The sequence below is a fragment of the Bufo gargarizans genome, chromosome 6 (assembly GCF_014858855.1).
Source record: "Bufo gargarizans isolate SCDJY-AF-19 chromosome 6, ASM1485885v1, whole genome shotgun sequence".
Classification (NCBI taxonomy): Eukaryota; Metazoa; Chordata; class Amphibia; order Anura; family Bufonidae; genus Bufo; species Bufo gargarizans.
The window spans coordinates 364,470,302-364,492,728 of NC_058085.1; the positions used below are offsets into that span (position 1 = coordinate 364,470,302).

The 22,427-nt window shown below is 44.5% G+C and overlaps 1 protein-coding gene across 1 annotated transcript in view; it reads right to left on the reverse strand.

Moving 5' to 3' along the window:
- Positions 1-2,372: 2,372 nt before the first annotated feature.
- Positions 2,373-22,427, reverse strand: part of LOC122942230 (rap1 GTPase-activating protein 1-like) — a 53,830-nt gene continuing 33,775 nt past the window's right edge. Inside the window, exons 10-18 of the mRNA XM_044299733.1 lie at positions 21,115-21,198; positions 19,345-19,445; positions 19,009-19,138; positions 15,027-15,182; positions 14,374-14,445; positions 4,633-4,719; positions 4,356-4,493; positions 2,907-3,010; positions 2,373-2,523 (exon numbers count right to left, since the gene is read on the reverse strand). Coding sequence (XP_044155668.1) covers positions 2,373-2,523; positions 2,907-3,010; positions 4,356-4,493; positions 4,633-4,719; positions 14,374-14,445; positions 15,027-15,182; positions 19,009-19,138; positions 19,345-19,445; positions 21,115-21,198 — 1,023 coding nt within the window. The remainder of the gene's footprint in view (positions 2,524-2,906; positions 3,011-4,355; positions 4,494-4,632; positions 4,720-14,373; positions 14,446-15,026; positions 15,183-19,008; positions 19,139-19,344; positions 19,446-21,114; positions 21,199-22,427) is intronic.

Here is a 22,427-nt window from a genome sequence, read left to right on the forward strand (position 1 = left end):
ACTAGGGGGAGCTCACTGCGTACACATTTCTTCAGCCGCTACCGAGTCCATTTGCAGTTAGCTCCCTCTAGTGGTGGTTACAGGCAGGCAGAAATATATACTGCAGTGTTATGAGTGGCCATTTCCCAATAATGAAGGCATTGAATGTTATATGATGGATTAATGATGTTAATTCTTATATAAGTCGGAAGTTTGTGAATTGTGCCTTTTGTGATGGTTCTTCTGAGTGGCTTCATCTCCGGTGGCCCTCAGGGTAACGTCATCCACATTCATTTCGAGACATTATCCTGGGTGGAGAAGACAGTAGTCAGAGCGGTGACCCCAGGGACCTGCTAGTCATAAATTGTATCCACTCTGCATTTTGTGACACCCAGGTTGTCACAGCCCCGCCCTTTTACTAAAACTAGTGAATTGAACACGTAGATACTTAAAGGGATTGTCCATGATTTTATATATATATATATATATATATATATTTTTAATTTTTTCCCCCCCTTTCCTCGGTTCTGGCTCCATGAGTCCCTTGCTGTCTTTATTGGTCCCAGCATGTAAACTGCCTGCACGGACAGGGTCACTGGGCTCCGCAGGGGGCGTTTCCTTAAGTGACATTTGGGGGCCACGTCACTGCTGAGGCCAGTCATTGGTGCAGCCTATCAGAGACACGGCTGGTGGCTCCTCATTTCCCTGTACTATGAAGGAATGTCACCCACGAGGATATGAATTGCACCGACCTCTTGTGACTGCTCCCTACGTATATCTTTACGCACGCTCTAGAAGGAAGAAGCTGCTTCCTGTCGGCCATATTGACTCTAAAGGGGCTTGTCTCATGGTCACAGAAGACCAACAACCTTGGTTCTGCAGCAAGGCTTGTCTTCCTCTCCCTCTGTCGGCTCCTCCTGGCAAATGCTTCATCCCTGTGTCTAAGTGAATCTGTGGCTGGGGAGTTTAGGGCCCGGTGCTGTCCTCGGGGCCCCTGCAGATGTAATAAGGTGTGTAAGATACCATAGATACTAATGCACAGGACTTTCATATCGCTGCTCTCCATTCTGTGCACAAGTCCCAGCATCCTGGCATCATGTAGATGGGACACGTGCCACCTGCCTAACCACTGTATAGACACGTACCCCCTCCATGGCAGCAGTGCCCTATCTCAGCAGGATGATGCCTCGGCCACATTGCAAGAACTGTCCAGGAATGAGGGAGAAGACAAGAGATGAAGGTGATGACTTGTCTCCAAATCCCCAGATCTCAATCCGATCTCCATCTGTGGCATCCATGGAGGCCGCACCGAGCTACTTACAGGATCTGCTAATCCATTTAAAGGGAAACTCCATTCACTAGGATCTCTATGTTGCTGCCCTCTTTTTCTTTCTTTCAGCCTCTTTTAATGAAAAGGGTTCCTCAAGATTTTTTAACTGTAGCTCTGGATAGGTCACAGTGTCTGATCGGTGGGGGTCCCCCACTGATCAGCTGTTTGTGAGCACTGCACCTTTCTCCCTGCTCACCAAGCACAGCGCCGTCCATTTGGTAGTGGCAGTGCTTGGTATTGCAGTTCAGCCCCATTCACTTCAATGGGACTGAGCTGTGCCTAGGCCATGTAACTGATTTACGTGACGTCACTTGGCCTAGGCAAAGCTGCGAGAAGGCCGCGGCGCTCATAGGAGCGCCGTTTCCCTCTCAAATAGCTGATCGTCTGAGGTCCAGGGTAGAGATGAGCGAAGTATTGAAAAATTCAATTCAGCTACAAAAAATTCGCTTCATGACAAATTACTTTGTCACGAAGCGCATTTCTTTGTAAGTAGCGGGGGCAATGACAAAGAATAGCAATCGCGTTGCCCCCCCCCCCCATCATTGCACCCCTAAGAGGCTGCGTTCATAGCTGATTGCGGCATCTGACATTAATAATGAAGCGTAAAATAAAAATAAAAAAATAAAAAATCATACTTGCCTCATCCATTTGATCGCGAAGAGCCGGACGCCACCATCTTGATTAAAGATGTAGCGCAAAATCTCGCGCAGCGCATGATGACGTCATCGCATACGGGATTTCGTGCAAGATCTTCAATCAGGATGGCAGCGGCCGACTGTTTGCGCTCAAACGGATGAGGTAACTATGATATATATTTTTTTACCGCTATTCAGAGAAAATTGATTCACTACCACGAAGCGCGAGGAAATTTGGCTTCGCGGCGAATCGAATTGTCATGGACTTAAATTCTCTCAACACTAGTCCCAGGTGTCGGACTCAGAAAATCTCGGAAGACCCTTTTAGTGAAGGACAATCTCTGTAAGTGCCATGGGGGCTGATCGTTTCCCCTGCAGGTAAAATGAGGCATTACATGGTGTCCATCAGTGGGCAGTATTGTCCTGCCTTAGATAAGAAGAACGTCTGGCGGTCTCACCGTTATTTTTTCCTCCGGGGAGCTCTCGCTGCCTTGCACGCTGCAGAAGCTGCTGCTATTGGATGAGGAGTACGAGGCTAACGGCTTCCTGCAGAGGTCCGACGTCTGACTTGAAAGATGCCTTCATACGTGAAAGGAAAACGTGGATTATGAGGGGTTGTCACTGTGTTGCAAATTGTTGCCAAAATGTGCAATCCCTCTTTAATTACAATGTTACACATTATAACTGATTAAACAACAACTGGGCCATAATTCCAGAAGCCCATCGCCCCCCAAAAATGTAGTGCCGTAATAACCCCCTACGGTGGAAGGTGCAGTCACCTCTGGGCCCCGCGTAGTCTTTGCGCCAGGGCCGCAGAACGTCAAGCAGCGACTCTTATAAAATCTCTGTTTTTCAATTGCAGCAGAGAAATGATTATTGACGACTGCTGCCATCATTGCATCTTAGGGGGGATGACGAGACGTTCCTTTTAGGTTAATACCCCCACCCACCCCTTGACGCACCTCTTCTCCTCGGAGACGTTATCTATTGCGATGCTGGCACTTCTTCCTCCTCGTGAAAGTGCGTCACGTGACCTCTGCGGGCTCCTTAAGGAAAGCGAAAATGTCTGGGAGGCATAGAGTTATAGGACAGTTTATATATGTAAGAAGGAGAGACTCGCCGAAGATGGAAATATGAACAGTAAATGGCATTACACTGACAGCTATGGGGTCCCAGCCATGGGGGATAATCCAGAATCTGCCTGTAGGGGGCAGGCTAACAGTCTTCATTCGTGGCCCTCTATCCACTTTGTGACTGCTTGCTAAGAGCCCAATGTATATATGATGTATATATACCCCATTGCCCAGTAATCCAGTGGCTGACTGAATGCACATACCGGTACTGGCCACTAGGTGGCAGAATTCAGAACACCTTTTACGATGTCCCATATAGGTATCTGTCCATTTGGCAGGAATTTGGTGAACGGATAATACAGATTTATGAAAAAAAAAAAACAGCTCCAACCGCGTCCATGGATTATCTGGGATTGTGGCTGAGCCCTATTCACATGACTGGATCTGAACTGCGATACCAGACACGTGCTGTGGACGGGGGTGGCCCTGTTTCTGGAGAAGGGTTTTACCCGGACTTAAATACTGATTATCTATCCTTGGATAATGGGATAGGGCCAACCTACTTTGGGGCCCGTTACCTATTAGCAGGGGTATACACAGATATTATAGGACCCTGTAATAAATCAGTATAACCCCCATAATGAGAGTGCTTTCTAAATAAACCCCGTCTTTCTCAATATATTTACATCATACAAGTGTCATAAACGCCCTGATCATCTCCCTGTCTCCTGCTTCCTTTCAGTACATGATAAAACTGATCACCTGCAGTCACCACTAGGGGGAGCTCTGTGCATAGGAATGCATACAATTACCATTGAAATCTATCTCCTCCTAGTGGTAGCTACTGGAAATGTTCGGGATATATTTTGAGAGTTGACGACTGGCTTCAGTGCTATGCTCTTCCTCCATGGTAAGTACTCTATGCTATGCTCTTGCTCCAGGGTAAGTACACCACCGTCCATTGGCTCTAAAACAACAAAAAGGGTCTAATCTCCTACTACCGGTGGTCTGCATGTCGGGGTAGACATAGCGGACGTCAATTGGTGTCAATGGGGAATTTCTCTGTATTTAAGTTTCGCTTGCCCTGCTGTTAAAGACCGGGAAACCCCTTGGCAATCGGTTTGTTTCGGGTGAACCTTCTATGTGACACAGGGTTCGTCCACGCGCTGCAGAAGCCAGAAAAATACTAAAAATCTACAGAGAGCAGATAAAACCCAAAACCGAAAATCTGCATCAATTCTGCAGCCTGTGAATCCCCTCTAAGAGTGCGCTGCCGGGACACAGAACCCCCCCCTTGAAGCGCACAGTGGTGGGATGATGGGACTCCTTGTCATTCACCTTGAAGTTCTCCAGGAATCCACTAGACGGATTCTCCAGTTTATCTCCAGGATTTTCCTCTAGAGAGCCCAGGACGCTCTGACTGTGTAGAAAGAGCTCATCGTACAAGGTGTCAATGAGACAGCTCCGCGTGCGCTCCTGGGGTGCGAGAAAAGACAAGACACAATACAAGGCTGAGGGGCCGCAGCGACATCTCTGCCCGGTGACCCCTCCATGAGCCGCCGTCTCCTCACCGATCAGTGACTGTCTAGCGGTAAATGAGACACCTGCTCCTCACCTGCAGCTTGGAGAACCTCTCGGCTCGGTAACAGCTAACCTCAGCGTTAATCAGCTTGGTGAGAAGGAATTCACGGAACTGCTGGTTCTGGGAATGAAGAGAGATCAGACATGCACTAAAACCACGCGTTTCTGGTCAAATGAAAAAAATTGGCCTGCTAAAAAAAGAAGCATGGAGCGTGGACATCCCGGAGGAGGACTGTCTGTTATTACTCCCCTTTGGTTCCCATGTAATGCAACCGCTATCAGACCCCCAGCCTCATAGCGGTTCACTACATACTGTATGCCTTTAGGATGAAGGGACATGTTGGTTGCTGGACAAAATATTTAACTTTTAGAGAACCTAGGAAGAGTAATAATAATACTCAAATAATAAGGCCACAGAGTACCTACTGTAATACTACAATACAGTGCGGAAATAGTTTCATATGGTGCTTACAAAATACTGTCATATATTGCTTGCATTATAATTTTATATAATAGAAACAGAAATATTGCATACAGTGCCTAAATAATACTGCCACATAGAAGCTTCTTGTTAGTGCCATATAATGCGTACATAAAACTGCCATATAAAAACTTCTTAATAGTGCCATGCAAAGCCCACAAATACTGTCACATAATGCTTACGTTATAATGATATACAATAAATGCTGAAATATATGGCATACAGTGCATAAATAATACTGCCATATAGAAGCTTCATTATAACGCATACATAATACCGTCATATAGAAATGCCTTAAAGTGCCATGCAAAGCCCACCAAATACTGTGACATAATGCTTACATTATAATGATATACAATAAATGCTGAAATATGGCATACAGTGCATAGATAATAGTTATTAGTGCCATATAATGCACACATAATACTGCCATATAGAAGCATCATAATAGTGTCATACAAAGCCCACAAAATACTGTCATATAAAGCTTACATTATAATCATATACAGTAAACAGAATAATACCGGACAGTTCATAAATAATACTGCCCTATTGGAGCTTCATACAGTTCTCTCAATGGGAAGCACTATAGTAGGGTAATACAGTCCTTAAATATTACCGCCATACAGTGCCTACAAATAATGACACACACTTCATGCATAATAACAACAACATATTGTATAATGAATGAAGAATAATGCCATACGGTGCTCATACTACAGTATATATTACTGCCAACAGAAAGATTACAATAGTGCCATATGGTGCATAAATAATACCCTTACAAAGCACAAATAAAAGCACTACAGTGTGCTAAGATAGTACTATAATGCATAAAGCGCTATAATGTAAGTTTGCAATATGCCACAGAAGAGGGACTATAAAGTAGTCTGTGTAGTAAAAGTCCTCGTGTAAGGAACCTGGACAAACATCCTTTTGACTATTTGCAGGAAACAACCCGCACTGTGCAACTGATATAATACGTATTGCCATATAGTCCCCGTATAATGCCACCACAACCGGCACCATGATGTATGCTGGTCACAAGCCATCAAAGAGGATCTTTCATATAGCCCAAGGGTTGGAAACCCTGGGGTGAGGAACCAGGGCAGTTATCCTGAAGACCTCATCCACAGCCAAACTGAAGTCATAAATAATACTGCCATTCAGTGCCCAAATAATACTACTATGTAAATTACAAAAATGCCATTCAGTGCCCAAATAATACCACCACAACCGGCACCATGATGTATGCTGGTGACAAGTCATCAAAGAGGATCTTTCATGTAGCCCAAGGGTTGAGAACCCTGGGGTGAGGAACCCGGGGCAGTTATCCTGAAGACCTCATCCACAGCCAAACTGAAGTTATAAATAATACTGCCATTCAGTGCCCAAATAATACTACTATGTAAATTACAAAAATGCCATTCAGTGCCCAAATAATACCACCACAAAGGGCACCATGATGTATGCTGGTGACAAGCCATCAAAGAGGATTTTTCATGTAGCCCAAGGGTTGAGAACCCGGGGCAGTTATCCTGAAGACCTCATCCACAGCCAAACTGAAGTCATAAATAATACTGCCATTCAGTGCCCAAATAATACTACTATGTAAATTACAAAAATGCCATTCAGTGCCCAAATAATACCACCACAACCGGCACCATGATGTATACTGGTGACAAGTCATCAAAGAGGATCTTTCATGTAGCCCAAGGGTTGAGAACCCTGGGGTGAGGAACACGGGGCAGTTATCCTGAAGACCTCATCCACAGCCAAACTGAAGTCATAAATAATACTGCCATTCACTGCCCAAATAATACTACTATGTAAATTACAAAAATGCCATTCAGTGCCCAAATAATACTACCATATAGATTACAAAAATGCCATACAGGGCACAAATAATACCACCACAACCGACACCATGATGTATGCTGGTGACAAGCCATCAAAGAGGATCTTTAGAGTAGTCCCAGGGGTGACGGTTGTCAGGTGAGAACCATTTTACTGCAGAGGACAACCCAATAAACTGATCTTACGTGAAATATTGATCGGCCGATGCTGAGTTAGTTTGGTGCCACTTGGCTGCGACCTCCATCCAGGATTGCGGTCAGCGGCTAAATAGGTGGCCGCGTTTTTTTTTTTTAAACCCATTTTGTGGCAATCAGGGATATTTTCACGGCTGGAGGACCTCCCTAACCTTGGAGAAATCCACATGTAGCACCATCACGGTCACAAATGTCAGACGCATGAACAGTTTTACTGAACTGTCCCTTCTTAGGGCTCATTCAGACGTCCGCATGCTATCCGCAAAAATGCGTATCCATTTTTTGCGGATTAGATGCTGACCCATTCTCTTCAATGGTGCCCTTTTCTTCCATTCCACGGCTCCGTAAAACAAATGAAACATGTCCTATACTTGTCAGTGAAAATCCGGACACGGCCCCATTGAAGTCTATGGGTCAGCAAAAATACGGAATGCTATCCGTTCTTTTGCAGACATGCTGAACTGATCCGCATTTTTGCGGACAGCATACGGCCATCTGAAAGAGCCAATTCCGTGAATGAGGAATTGGAGGTGATTGCAATGAGGCCCCTGATATCATCAGCACACAGCACGCGGCACCCCACGCCCACGCCCGGCGCGCGGCTGCGGAGTTCTAGCCTCAGTTATCCGATGATTCAGTATCCAATACACTATGGATAATGTATTCAGCTGGCATTTCAAATTAAGTTATGAATCATTGCCCTCCCCCTTTTCCCTGCTCGGCGTTCGCTGCCCCCTGTTCTCCCGACGCCACCAGAACGAATGGAGAAAATGTTTTATTCAGGGGGAAAGCACTTGTTAAATAATTGATTGGAACTTAATACGTGCGGAGATGAGAATATTACATGGTGGACGCTGCCACCTAGTGGTGGAGCTATGAAGCTACAGTGCAGCAATGCTGCCATCTAGTGGCGAAACAAAGAGAGTCTGGCGAGTGGAGGAAAGGGTTAAACCCTATGACCCAAAGCGATTATCAAGGAGGAGGAAATGTAACAGGACGTCTTGAGCGCGCAGATGATCATGGCGAGCTCAGGAAACGCACAGAGGAAGAGAGATATGACAGAAACAGAATGAGTGTGTGAACTGCTGGGGGTTCCTGCAATAAAAAGCCCCTGTAGCAGCACCGGACCCCAATATATCAGGAGCCCCCAACAGTTCTGTGCACTATGTCCCACTGTATACAGCTCCTCTCTGCAAGGATCGTGACCTGCCACCTGCAATACCTTACATCAGGCATGCTCAACCTGAGGCCCTCCAGCTGTTATAAAACTACAACTCCCACAATGCCCTGCTGTAGGCTGAGAGTTGTAGTTTTGCAACAGCTGGAGGGTCACAGGTTGAGCATGCCTGCCTTATATTACTGCTGTCTGATTATGGGACCGTTGACCCCTTGGGCCCCTAGTGCAAAAGTAGCCCCTGCACCCCTATGGCTTCATCACATTTTCTCAAAATATTGGTCCCCACCACCCCCTCACATAGTCAGTGATGACCTCAATCTCCTGGAGATATGACATCACTTACTGAGAAAAGGGAGTAGAAGGCAAAAAGACCTCAGGAGCTGACGCTCTAATCTGGAGAATAGACTGCAAGGACGTGAAGAGAAAAATGGCGTCACGTGGGGTCAATGTCCAAGCCTTGCCGATGTGATTTCTGGAACGTGGCCTTAGGCCATAGATGACCTCTTACATGAAGAAGAAGAGCTTGTTGTAGGCAAGTGGACAATGGAAAGAGTCACTGGGGAGATGTATCACGCCCTGCCCTCCGGAAATTTGGCTTAAAAAATATACAAAATGAAGGCTAGGCAACTTTTTGGGGTCCCTTGCGCAAAAAACGTTGTACCTTTTTCCATTTTTGAATCGCTCAGGTTTTGGTTAGTCTATGCTCATGATCTTCACTCCAGAGACTGAGACTTTTTAAAAAGTTGCAAACTCCCTCCAGTATAATACTGGCGTAGGAAACCGGGAGGAGCATTACTAGACTAAAGTGTTAGGTTTGAAGGGCATCTGTGGCAGATTCGTTTCAAATCTGTTTTTATTTATTTATGAAAGAAGAACAGTGAACAGATTCTGCATCTGACAAAAGTACCGCGTCAGACATTAGTACAAGGTTAGGAATGCTTATACCGTGTGAGAAGAAATACAGAAGTGTATTGAAAGAAAGTCACTGCGGTCTCAAGAGATAAGCTTGACCCTCAATTACTCAAACTTCTAGGTAGGAGACAAAGCAATGGTATAACCTAGAGTTTCTACAGCTTGGTGAGTATGTGGGTCCCATCAGTCCCCTCAGGCTGAGTGAGATGATCACCACAATGCAAGTAGTATAAGGAGACCTCTGCCACCCAAAAGATATGCAGCAGGAACTAATAAAGAATACAAGCAAAAGCATAAACAAGAAACAAGGAACCAGATGCTCGAGAGAAATGTCCAATATATGATTCTAGAGGCCAGTTGGATGGGGAAGGGGGATGGGGTGGAATTAGGTTCTTTTGTTTATAAAGTCTAGCCATGGAGTCCAAATCTGAAGGAACTTTGTTCTGGAATGAGATTCCCAGCCTGCTAACTCCTCTAACCTGCACATCTGATGTACTTTCTCAAACCATTGGGCTAGAGTCGGAGGAAAGGTTGATCTCCAATTCAAAGGGATCAGCAGCTTAGCAGCGGTGATGAGTGAGGTTGTGAGGTCATGTTAAGAGGGTCTAAAGGAGTCCTTTGTGAGCCATAGAAGGATTAGTTCTTTGTCCAATCGGATCTGAGATCCAGGGCAAATCTGATGTATTACTCCCTCTACATCTTCCAAAAATAGTTTAATCAGTGTGCACTCCCAAAATACATGTGAGAGAGTCTGAGAGATCCCACTTCCTTTCCACATCTCCAGCACAAGTTGTCCGGAGATAGCCCTGTTTTATAGAGATAGTCTTGGTAGGGTCGTATAAATCTTGGAAAGAATTTTAGGTGGTGGGGATTTGAGAAGAGTGTAGTTTTCCAGCCAGGAAGGATCTCGTTTATAGTTGGTACTCTTATTCTTCAGCTTATGAAGAGTTGAAAAGAGATCAAATGCCTGTAAGCTGTTATTAGTGGGCCTGAATTTTGTTTAATCAGGCAGTCTAGGGCCTCTTCATTAAGAGTTTTGATGGCTTCTATCATCCGTACATCAGGTAGTGAGTCCCACCATGTAGGGGTGTCCTAGTGGGCCAAGACAGAAGGTAATATGCTCAATGGTGCTAGAGGAGAAATCAGACCCGCACACATGGACATTGCAGGGTGGTCTCTGCACACTTTTAACATACCTCTTGTCATGGCACTAGGGATCTGACTACGATTTAGGGGGGGATGTTTAGTCCATAGCCAGACTCTCACAGAACCTCTCTCTCACTCTCTAAGTATGGGTATTTCAATTGGGTGGCTTGATAGTATAGCTTTATGTCTGGCAGAAAAATGCCTCCCCTCGATGATTTTTGAGTACGGTGGCTATAGGGTAGTCTAGCTCTTTTATTGCTCCACAAGAACCTTTTGAATATTGTGTGGATTTTCGTGAAATAAAAAGTTGGTATCTCTATAGGTAACACTTGTATCATATACAACAGCTGTGGTAAAATATAAGTGGATAGAATGTTTTTCCTCCCAAACCAAGAGACATGTGGGACTTTCCATTCTTGGATGTTTTTGCTTATTTTCTGATGCAACGGAAGGTAATTAAAGCAAAACAGGGAGGCAAAATCTGTTAGTAGATGGACTTCCTTGGTATTTGATAGCTTCTGAAGGACAACGGAAAGGGGAGATTTCCTCGACCAGGGCCAGCTTGGAGGCATCTAGGGACATTTAGTCCTTCTGATTTAGGGACACTCTACCAAATTCAGCAAAAAGTTGCAAAATGATTGGGAAAGCCTCTAAAGGGTTCGTAATAATCAATAAAAGGTCATCTGCAAAAGCGGCGGTTTTATGTGTGAAGGAGCCTAATTTGAGGCTCTTAATTTGGTCACATTGGCGTATTTTCAAAAGAAGTGTCTCCAAACACAAGATAAACAAGGAGGGAGAAAAGTGGGCAACCCTAGCGCATCCCATTCTGTATAGAGAAGGGTTCCAACAAGGTGCCATTTATCAGAATTTTGGCCATGGGGGTAGAGTAAAGAGAGAACACCGCTTGGATAAATGGGTTAGGGAAGTTAAAAGCTTGTAATGTGCGTCTCATGAATTCCCAGCTGACCCTGTCAAAAGCCTTCTCCGCGTCTGTACCCAACAATACCAATGGAATCTACTTCTGTTTAGCGTAGTAGGCAGCGTGAAGGACTCTAGATACATTGTGTTCCTCCTCTCTTCCCTGCACAAATCCCACCTGCTCTTCCCTAATAATCTTAGGAAGAAGACATGCGCAAGGATTTTTGCCCACCACTTGAGATCCGTATTTAATAATGAGATCGGGCAGTAGCTACCACAAAGCTCTGGGTCCTTGCCGTCTTTAGGTATGATTGTGACGTAGGCTTCAAGTGATTGGAAAAAGCAGAGCCACTCATCAGGGAGTTACACAAAGATACAAACTTAGGGAGAAGTGACTTCCTGAATGCTTTGTAGTATATTATAGGAAAGCTGTCTGGCCCTGGGCCTTTCCCTGAGGGAACCCTCTCTGCTTCTTCTTCAGTTATGGAGGCACCATTGTGCCCGGTCTTCGAGTGACAATTGGGGGATGTCTAAATTATGTAGGAAAGAAGTGATCATGTCGTCCAACTGAGGACTGCCAGTGAGATCAGACTTCACCTCCTTAGATGGGTGTAGGTTAGAAAGATGTATGGAACTGTTGTGTTATTAAAGGGGTGGGGGTGACTTTTGAGTTTTAATTAGTTTTAATGGAAGAAATTAAAGTCCTGGATCTCTGCTTTTTCAGTAGGGAAGACATTACTCTTGTATAGTGATGAGCGAACTTGTGTTTTAAGTTCGGCGTCTAAAGTTCGGGTTCGGTACCCTTATGCATAATATTTGTATCTCAAGTGTTGGAGGGTCTTAGCGGACTTAATGTTCAATAAGTCTTTGACTTGGCGTCTAAGGTTTGCTAATTTCTCATAGCAGCTAGTTTATGGGAGCTCTCTAAAAGGGAAATTTGTCTAAGTAGGGATGTTAGTTCTTTTACTCTCAGTTTTTTAAGTCTGCTTCCTAATGCAATAAGTTCTCCTCTGATTGCAGCCTTGTGGGGGGGGGGGGGGGGGATAGTTAGGTCTTCATTGGTCTGAAAGTATGAGTCTAGTTTTTGAGTAAGGTATTGTAAGTGAGATGGGGAATCTAGTATTGTAGTGTTGAGTTTCCAAGTACAAAACCTGGGGGTTAGATTGGGAAGATGCAGTTTTATGGAAACGTGTGCATGGTCAGAAATAGTTATTTGAGCAAAGTGGGCAGATACGATAGTAGAAATGCAGTGTGCAGGCGATGGTAGGTGCCATGTGCATTAGAATACGTGAAATCCTTGTCATCTGTATGTGTTATACGCCAAGCATCCACCAATCCCATATCTGAGAGCAGCATTTTCAGTCGGGTTAGGAGTTTCCTAGGTGTAGACTGGGTGGTGGAGGTCGAGTCTAGGGAGGGGTCTAGGACCACATTAATATCTCCTCCGAGTAGTAGTGTGCCAACTGAATGAGTTCGAATATGCCATGCCATATAAGCTATGTAATTTGCTGATACGTATATTTTCGCTATGGTCATTGGTTTTCCACCTAATCTACCCATCACAATAAGATATCTGCCCTCGGGGTCATTGATGAGGGATGTCATTTGGCAAGATGTGCTATATAATGTCTGATTTTCATTTTTTACATCAATGATGGGATAACCCCTTGAAGGGACCATGGTGGTTCCAGATTCCCCAGTAACAGGGATGCCATCCCTTTTTATAGTGATAGGACTTGGTGCCCTCGGTGGTACTTCTGGAGCTCAGCTTTGTGCTCCTCCCTCTACTGGGGCAGGATGAAGAAGACCACAGGCCGCGTGGCTGCGTTATACGCAGTTGTGCATATTTTATAAGCAGCAGGTTTTTAATGGACGGTCTGGCAGCCGAGCAGCGATCCGGCGCGATTCCATCTGAGCCCAACTGAGATTGTTGTGTTTAATGTCAGATTTAGTTCTCCTTAGGAAAACAAGGCTGATTGTGGTGATCAGACTACAAAACGGCAAGTGATAATGACCCAGGCGAGCTAGTGGCTCTGTCTGCTCACATGTCATTTCTAATAAAGTTGCGTAATTCTGAACGGGTGCTGGGGTGAATGTGATGACATATTGTGGTGTCTGAGATCTCTCTGCGGGACAGGAAGTAGCTGTCCGCCTTGTCAGCTCTCCTGTGGCTGATGTCACCCGGTCACTCAGAGGGTCCCCCGCTGGCCGTCACTAACTATGTAAGACCCTCCTATCCGAGTGCTGGGAAATATCATTTACTTGTAATATCAGTGAGGGAGGAAGTAGCTCGCTTCTCCTCCTGCTTAGTCTTCAGCAAAAGTCAATATAGCTGCGGCCGGAAACGCCATGAACTGGGTTATCTCGCCCCGGAACCACTAAAACGGCTGCAGCCTGAACGGGTCTGTGATCACGGGTCATCAGCAATCGCTTACAAGGCCCATGGTCGGTCCCTTTCCTCTCCCTTTTCATAAAAATGAAGAGTGGCCATTGGAAGCATGGACCTACCCGCTATAGGGCCCAACACAGGGTTCCCACGAGTGGTCCCAGTCTGCATAGGGCTCAGCGATATTAGTGAATAAGGAAGGGGACAGATCAGGGCTTGAGGGTCACGCCATACTTTTCTACTATAATACCGATCCTTCCACATATCCTGAGCTCGGTGGCAAGAGAGGAGCAGCTTCGGAAAAAAAGAAAATCACGACTGTGCGATACTCTGTGGGGAGCTGTTTATGCTATATGTGTCTGTGTGTGGCCACCCAGTGGCAGAAAGGCCCCCAAAGCTGAACAAACTGATTTCTAATGGTGCAAATTCAGTACAATATCACTATATGTTAAAGGGGTTGTCCGGGTTCAGAGCTGAAAACGGACATACCCTTATTTTCACCCAGACAGCCCCCCTGAGCCTAGCATCGGAGAATCTCATGCTCCGATGCGCTCCCGTGCCCTGCGCTCATGGAAAAGTGAGGGTCGGCACATCAGTCGCTGTAAATGGTAGGACGATTATGGGGGATTTCTATGGGATCCTCTCTCTACTGCTGTCAGGAATGACAATATATTTCTGTGGCGTAAGTGACTATATCCGCTAACCTTTTGGAACACTGCAGGGTTGGGCAGAGCCGGTCCAAATCCAGGAACGTCGTCACGGGCGGTGACCGAGACCTACATGGAAAATAATAGTCATGACCTCATTGAAAAGGCAAATCTTCACATACAATTAGGCAGCAGCCCTAGTATCCATCTCCCCCCATATCAAGCTCCTGGGGGTTCAGGAAGCTGAGATATGAGTGGCTGTATGTTGGGGCTCTCGTACTGACGGTGAACTTGTTGCCACCATAGCTGGACAGCATCAAACAGCAGCTCAGATCTCAGCTTCCTGGACTCAACACTTTTTCTATACATTTCTATAGCCTGTGAGTTATAAATATATCCTTTCCAGTTTGCACTAGTCCAATCGATGGTTGCATTAGACGAGGAGTGCTTCCATCTGGCCATATCTATTGTTCTTTTGATCTATAATTTACAATAGGTTTGCATTTTATAGCCGATTTCTCCGCGGCTCGCTCCTTCCCGTCTGGGAATTATTTTGTGTCTCTGGATGCATTTGTTAACCTCAATGGAAAGTTATTGCTCGTCCATAGGAACAGCTTCAACCTTAAAGGGGCTACATATCTCAATATGAAACACTTTACAATTTGTGTACAAACTGGTGTGAAGTCCCTGGGACATTGCCATGGTCCTACCTTGTACAGGGCGTCACCGCTGTGGCTCGGGCAGGACTGAATCACAATATAGCAGTGCAGAAAATGGGAGGTGATGATATCGGGGGCGAAGACGGCGCCCTCGTCCTGATAGACCAGCGATACTATGTCATTTCCAATGTGACGTTTCCTCTGGAGCTGAAAGTTAACAGTACAATGCTATATCGGGCTGTAGATGTCGGTCAAATACAAGACAACAGGGACACAATGGTAAATACAGTACCGCCATATAGTGCATTAGTAATCCCAACATACAGTGATCATGTAGCAGCTTCATACATCTAATTACACTGATATAGAAGGTTTCTATAGAATCACAGTAAAATAAAATGAAGAAGAGGAGGGGTATTGTAGGATATTATAGGGGGCAGAGAAGTGGAAGAGGAGGGGTATGTAGGATATTATGGGGGCAGAGAAGTGGAAGAGGAGGGTTGTAGGAATTATGGGGGCAGAGAAGTGGGAGGAGGGGTATGTAGGATATTATGGGGGGAGAAGTGGGGAGGAGGGGTATGTAGGATATTATAGGGGCAGAGAAGTGGAAGGGAGGGGTATGTAGGTTATGGGGCAGAGAAGTGGAAGAGGAGGGGTATGTAGGATTTAGGGGCAGAGAAGTGGAAGAGGAGGGGTATGTAGGATATTATAGGGGCAGAGAAGTGGAAGAGGAGGGGTATGTAGGTATATAGGGGCAGAGAAGTGGAAGAGGAGGGGTATGTAGGTATTATAGGGGCAGAGAAGTGAAGAAGAGGAGGGGTATGTAGGATATTATGGGGGCAGAGAAGTGGAAGAGGAGGGGTATGTAGGATATTATAGGGGCAGAGAAGTGGAAGAGGGGGGTATGTAGGTATAGGGGCAGAGAAGTGAGGAGAGAGGGGGGTATGTAGGATATGTAGGGATAATTAATGGCAGAGAAGTGGAAGAGGAGGGGTATGTAGGATATTATAGGGGCAGAAAAGTGGAAGAGGAGGGGTATGTAGGATATTATGGGGGCAGAAAAGTGGAAGAGGAGGGGTATGTAGGATATTATGGGGGCAGAGAAGTGAAGAAGAGGAGGGGTATGTAGGATATTATGGGGGCAGAGAAGTGAAGAAGAGGAGGGGTATGTAGGATATTATGGGGGCAGAAAAGTGGAAGAGGAGGGGTATGTAGGATATTATAGGGGCAGAAAAGTGGAAGAGGAGGGGTATGTAGGATATTATGGGGGCAGAAAAGTGGAAGAGGAGGGGTATGTAGGATATTATGGGGGCAGAAAAGTGGAAGAGGAGGGGTATTGTAGGATATTATGGGGGCAGAGAAGTGGAAGATGAGGGGTATGTAGGATATTATAAGAGGCAGAAAGGAGGAAGAGAAAGGATTAGAAATGAGCGAATTTCTAAAAAACATTTCAGTTCCAGTTCGATCAATTCGGTCTTCAGATCTGATTTGGTCCAAATAAATTTGACCCTGACCAAGTGTCCTAACTGGTTAAGACTAGTATCAAATAATTAGAAAAGGCTCCACCAGCAAACTACTGGAGCTCAGCCTCTCAGTTACCAGCTGAAAAGGAAGATAAATCAATACTAATAATACAGGCTGGCTCACAGTATTTTTGCGTAAATTTATTTGGTGTATTAATAAATTTACGCAAAAATACTGTGAGCCAGCCTGTATTATTAGTAAGTGTCCTAACTGCTCTGGAAGGTCGGGTATGTCACTCTGGGGTCTCCTAGGATGGTACCCAACCACTTTTAAGCTCTTTAACATCAATACCTCATTAGTAATGTCAGAATGACAGTGACATATAGGGCTATGGGTAAATGGATGGCAGCCGGTGGTAACAATTACACACTGCCCTGTCCGATTTGTTAGGATTTTTATAAATATTTAAAAAATTGTCCCTTTTTGGGGGCAGACGTCTGCCTGTGTTTATACACCCAAGGTGGTATCAAGGTGGTCCAAAAATGATCCCTTTTTGGGGAGTAGCAACAGGTTTGGTGTTATGATAAATAATCGATGATCATCTTTGGAAATTAAGCTGCAATGTCTTTTCCGGAGAAGTTTCAGTTTTGTCATACAGTGCACTGTAGGGTTCCCAATAGCAGCAGCACAGGATGGAACATGATAGACAAAGCAGGCGATGTGTGACTGTGTAGGGGTAGTAGAAGCAGCAGCACAGTATAGAATATAATGGACAAGGCAAGAGAAGTGTTACTGTCTAGGGGTAGTAGAAGCGGCACCAGCACAGTACAGTGTGGAACATGATGGACAAGGCAGGAGATGTGCAACTGAGTAGGGGTAGTAAAAGGGGCAGCAGCAATACAATATGAACATGATAGACAAGGCAGATGTGCAACTGTGTAGAGTAATAGAACAGTATGGGACATGATGGACAAAGCTGAAAATATGCGACTGTGTAGGGGTAGTAGCAGTAATGGCAGCAGTACAGTGTGGAAAATAATGGACAAGGCAGGAGATGTGAATCTGTGCAGGGGTAGTAGTATCGGCAGCAGCAGTACAGTATGGAACATGATGGACAAGGCAAGAGAAGTGTTACTGTCTAGGGGTAGTAGTAGTGGCAGCAGCAGTACAGTATGGAACATGATGGACAAGGTAGGAGATGTGCAACTGTCTAGGGGTAGTAGTAGTGGTAGCAGGAGCACAGTATAGAACACGATGGACAAGGCAGAAGATGTACGACTGTTTATGGGTAGTATTAGTGGCATCAGTAACTGTGTAAGGTTGCATAACCAGCAGCATCGCAGTATGGAACATGATGGACACAGCTTGAGATGTGCAGCTGTGTAGGGGTAGTAGTAGTGGTAGCAGGAGCACAGTATAGAACATGATGGACAAGGCAGAAGATGTACGACTGTTTATGGGTAGTATTAGTGGCATCAGTAACTGTGTAAGGTTGCATAACCAGCAGCATCGCAGTATGGAACATGATGGACACGGCTTGAGATATGCAGCTGTGTAGGGGTAGTAGTAGTGGCAGCAGAACAGTATGGAACGTGACTGACAAAGCAGGAGATGTGCGGCTGTGTAAGGGTAGTAGTAGCTGCAGCAGCACTGACTTTTTTTTAAAATAAACATTCTAATATATATATTTTTTTAATAGTTAATTGGAAATAGTACATTATATGGTTAGTAACTGTTAGTAACATCAATACATCAGGTAGACTACTCAACAGAATTTTTTGGTAATAAACATTGAAATATTTTCTATGATGTATAATGCCCAATGAGGTCTTTATGTTGAGATTTTAAGTAAGTGGGATAAGCATGGTTAGTAGTAGTAAACCTTCATAGAGGTAGTTATATAGTTAATATGAGCAAGTAAGGGTTGACCAAACCAACCTTCCTGAGGCAGCCTGAAGAAGTTACACTCACTGACTCCTGGCTCTGAACCATTTCTCTCTGAAATAATTCTAAATCTAACGAGCTATGGTCTTCTCCTCACTGTCAAATAGCCCCTCGGACACTAAACTAGCGGTACGTGTATCAAACAGATCTGATATCCTTCTAGTGTACCGAAAAACATGGCAGGTCCTGGCTGGGATCTTCTATAATGCCATCACAGCTCTTGTCCCTCATGATCGGCTGCAGCTGACTGTAAGGCTTTATGGTCAACCAGGATGGAATCTGAGACCTCCCTTCTTTATTTTCTCATCTTCCCTGTATTGTGATATGCAAAATGTCGGTCGCTATTTTGAGCAATTCCCAAAAACTTTGGATTTTCTAGAACCCAAAGTTTTTTGGGCAATTCACTTGTCTCTAAAAACACCCTATTGACAAGATGAATGGGTAACTCCCAGTTGTCGATTTATCCATTTCCAGGAGGAATAGCAGAGGAATGGCACAACTAAGATGATAATTTGTGAGGAATATTTTCAAAAGAAACATGCATAAAAGAAATAATAGAGAAACACACGGGGTAAATTGGGATGCCATACATGGGAGAAGCGACAGTCTCATGTCACACACAGACCTGCTGCGCATCCCCCGCTGTGTAGGGCAGTTTTGTCGACACATGGAACATGATCTCGTGGCCCCGGAACGTGGTATACACCGACTCTGTTCCCGTCTGACCTTGCGATACATCCAGACCCCCACGGAATCTAAAGTTTCAAAAATGAATCATCAGGATGCGTTCCCCTCCCCCACCAGACTCTCTGTAAGTCAAACTATACAATACGGAAAAGCGTGACACCGTTTACCCGGCCGTCTGCATTATTTATGTCCCTGCATTATTGAAAAGTTAATTATTTCTCTCCCACGCCAAGTCCATTATCATGGAGGAGCCTCACAACACACGAGCTCTCACCCTTTAAAATTCTGCAGGTTGATTTTTTCTCCCAAGAAATTGAGAAATTCTGCAAATCCCAAACTCTCCTCTGTGTTACCGAACATCTCCGTCTCCGTCACCTGGAAAGCAACATTAAAGGGACTATTTATGGTGGAGTCCTTCAAGCAGACTTCAACTCAATGCATGTAATCCAATTCATCCAGGTTAATCTCACAGGAAGCAGAGATGTTGACTGATGTACACAGGGGGCCCACGCTACAGGATTATGCAAATAAAAATGTATCATGTAATTTTATAGCTTTCTAATATACGTTTTCAGTTACTCACTATTTTTAGGGTTTCTGCTTGCTGTCACTGAACGTGGCAGTCATTATTGGCATCTAATGACTCTTACCAGTTATTAGCACATATTAATTACTCATCGCTCTTCTCTCCTGGCTCCTCCTCTGGAAGATGGACTCCTCTTTAGCTCCGGACACTGGTCAGCATCAGCGTGTAATGTGTGGCAGCACTCTGAACCAAAGTGGAGCCAGGACCAAGAAGGAGGTATTTTTTTTCTAAAAGAATCCGATCGTGGTGTCTGAATTTTGTAATCTTAGGTCCGAATTATAGAGTGTGTTTGATGGGGTCTGAATTATGGGGCTGGTCTAGGATTTCAGTATTGGGGTTTGGTCTGGGGTCTGAATTATGGAGTCTGAATTTTGGATTCTGTCGAGGGTCCGAATTGTGAGGCTGGTCTGAGATATCAATATGGGGTTTGATCTAGGGTCTGAATTCCTGGGTCTGGTCTTGTGTCTGAATTTCTGGGTTTGGTCTGGTGCCTGAATTATGGAGTCAGAATAATGGGGTCTGAATTTTGGAGTCTGGCCTCTGGTTTATAGGGATTATAGCATCTGTTTTATGGTGGCTAAATTATGGGGTTGGTCTGAGATCTCAATATTGGGTTTTGATCTAGGGTCCGAATTACTGGATTCAGTCCGGGGTCTAAATTATGGAGTCAGAATTATGAGGTCTCTGAATAATGGGGTCTGAATTTTGGAGTCTGGGCTCTGAATTATGGCGTTATAGTGTCTGTTTTATGGGGTCTGAATTATGGGTCTGGTCTGAGATCCCAATATTGGGTTTGATCTAGGGTCTGCTTTACTGGGTTCTTTCTTGTGTCTGATTTCCTGGCTTTGGTTTGGGCTCTGAATTATGGAGTCAGAATTATAAGGTCTCTGAATTAGGGTCTGAATTTGGGAATCTGAATTAAGGGGTTATAGTGTCTATTTTATGGAGACTGGTCTGGGGTATAGTCTAGGATTATGGGGATTTTGTCTAGGGTCTGAAATTCGTGTATGTAATCATTTTGGCCCCTGGGCAGGAATAAAGGGATTATTCAGATTTTACAAAAACTGTAATTGCAACAGCAAATGACATCTGAGATAATTTCTACGGGCAGCCCCCTCCCTCCATGCTGCTGTCACCATTAGGCCCTTGGAATAAGTTCACGCATCACAAATTCCAGATGAAATTAAGATGCAAATCCACACAAAATGACAGCCCAGTGCAAATCAGTGGAATTTTGCTCACACTTTGTAGATGCTGCAGATTTTGTTTAGTCCAAATTCCTTCTTGCGGATTCCATTTTGAAATCTATGGCATTAATTTGTCCAGTGGCCTCCACCAACCATCAATGTTCACGCCTATACACCTACCACTATCCAACATTGATGGACATGGTGATAATGGGAAACCTAGATGTCTTTGGCAATATCTGCCGTCACATTGTCCGCTTATGTATCTTACCTGCCCTGGTTTCTGGTATATGACACCAAACTTAAAGTTGTTGGTCATAACGTGTTCATCAAAGGTGACCAGCAGCTGAGAGGCCTGAGGAGCACATAATGAATGTCATGCATGAAATATACAATATCCTTCAGGAAGCAGCCCCATTTTTTAAACTTTTTAAACGATTGTGAGAATGTTTACTTCACGACACATTGTACTTTATGTTAGTGGTAAAACTTGCCAAAATCCTAATATTTAGGAAAATTTTACAAAATTAGCAAAATACAAATTTCCCCTTGCTGAAGGCAAATAGTATTACCAAGGCAAATAGTATTACCTCCCAAAATAGTTCAGAATTAATATTTACCATACAGTATGTCCACTTCATGGCGGCATCATTTATCAATCAAAATTTTATTTTTTAGGGACCTTAAAAGGCTTATAAATTTAGCAGCAATTGAAATTCTAATTTTCTAATAAATTTCCAAAACCTATTTCTTAGAGATCCATTCACTTCCGAAGTCGCTTTGGGGGACTTCATTTTAAAAACCGCACCCCTCAAGGTATTCAAAAGTCAAAACGGCATTAAGGAATGTTAACCCTTTAGGTGCTCCACAGAAATTCATTTATTACCCTGATTCTTCAGTTGACTTTGGATGCCTCAGTTTTTAAACTGTTTTTAAATTGTTATATATTAATTAACTACTATATTTTGAGGGGTGGGTCTGTGTTAAAAGCAGAGCATTAAAAAAATTTAAAGTTGGACAAAAATTTGCTCCTAACATACATAATGTGTCTTAGGCCCCATGCACACGACAGTATTTTTTCACAGTCCGCAAAAACGGGGTCCGTAGGTTCGTGATCCGTGACCGTTTTTTCGTCCGTGGGTCTTCCTTGATTTTTGGAGGATCCACGGACATGAAAAAAAAGTCGTTTTGGTGTCCGCCTGGCCGTGCGGAGCCAAACGGATCCGTCCTGAATTACAATGCAAGTCAATGGGGACGGATCCGTTTGACGTTGACACAATATGGTGCCATTTCAAACGGATCCGTCCCCATTGACTTTCAATGTAAAGTCTGGAGTTCTTTTATACCATCGGATTGGAGTTTTCTCCAATCCGATGGTATATTTTAACTTGAAGCGTCCCCATCACCATGGGAACGCCTCTATGTTAGAATATACTGTCGGATATGAGCTACATCGTGAAACTCAGATCCGACAGTATATTCTAACACAGAGGCGTTCCCATGGTGATGGGGACGCTTCAGGTTAGAATATACAAAAAAACTGTGTACATGACTGCCCCCTGCTGACCCCCCCCCCCTGTTTTT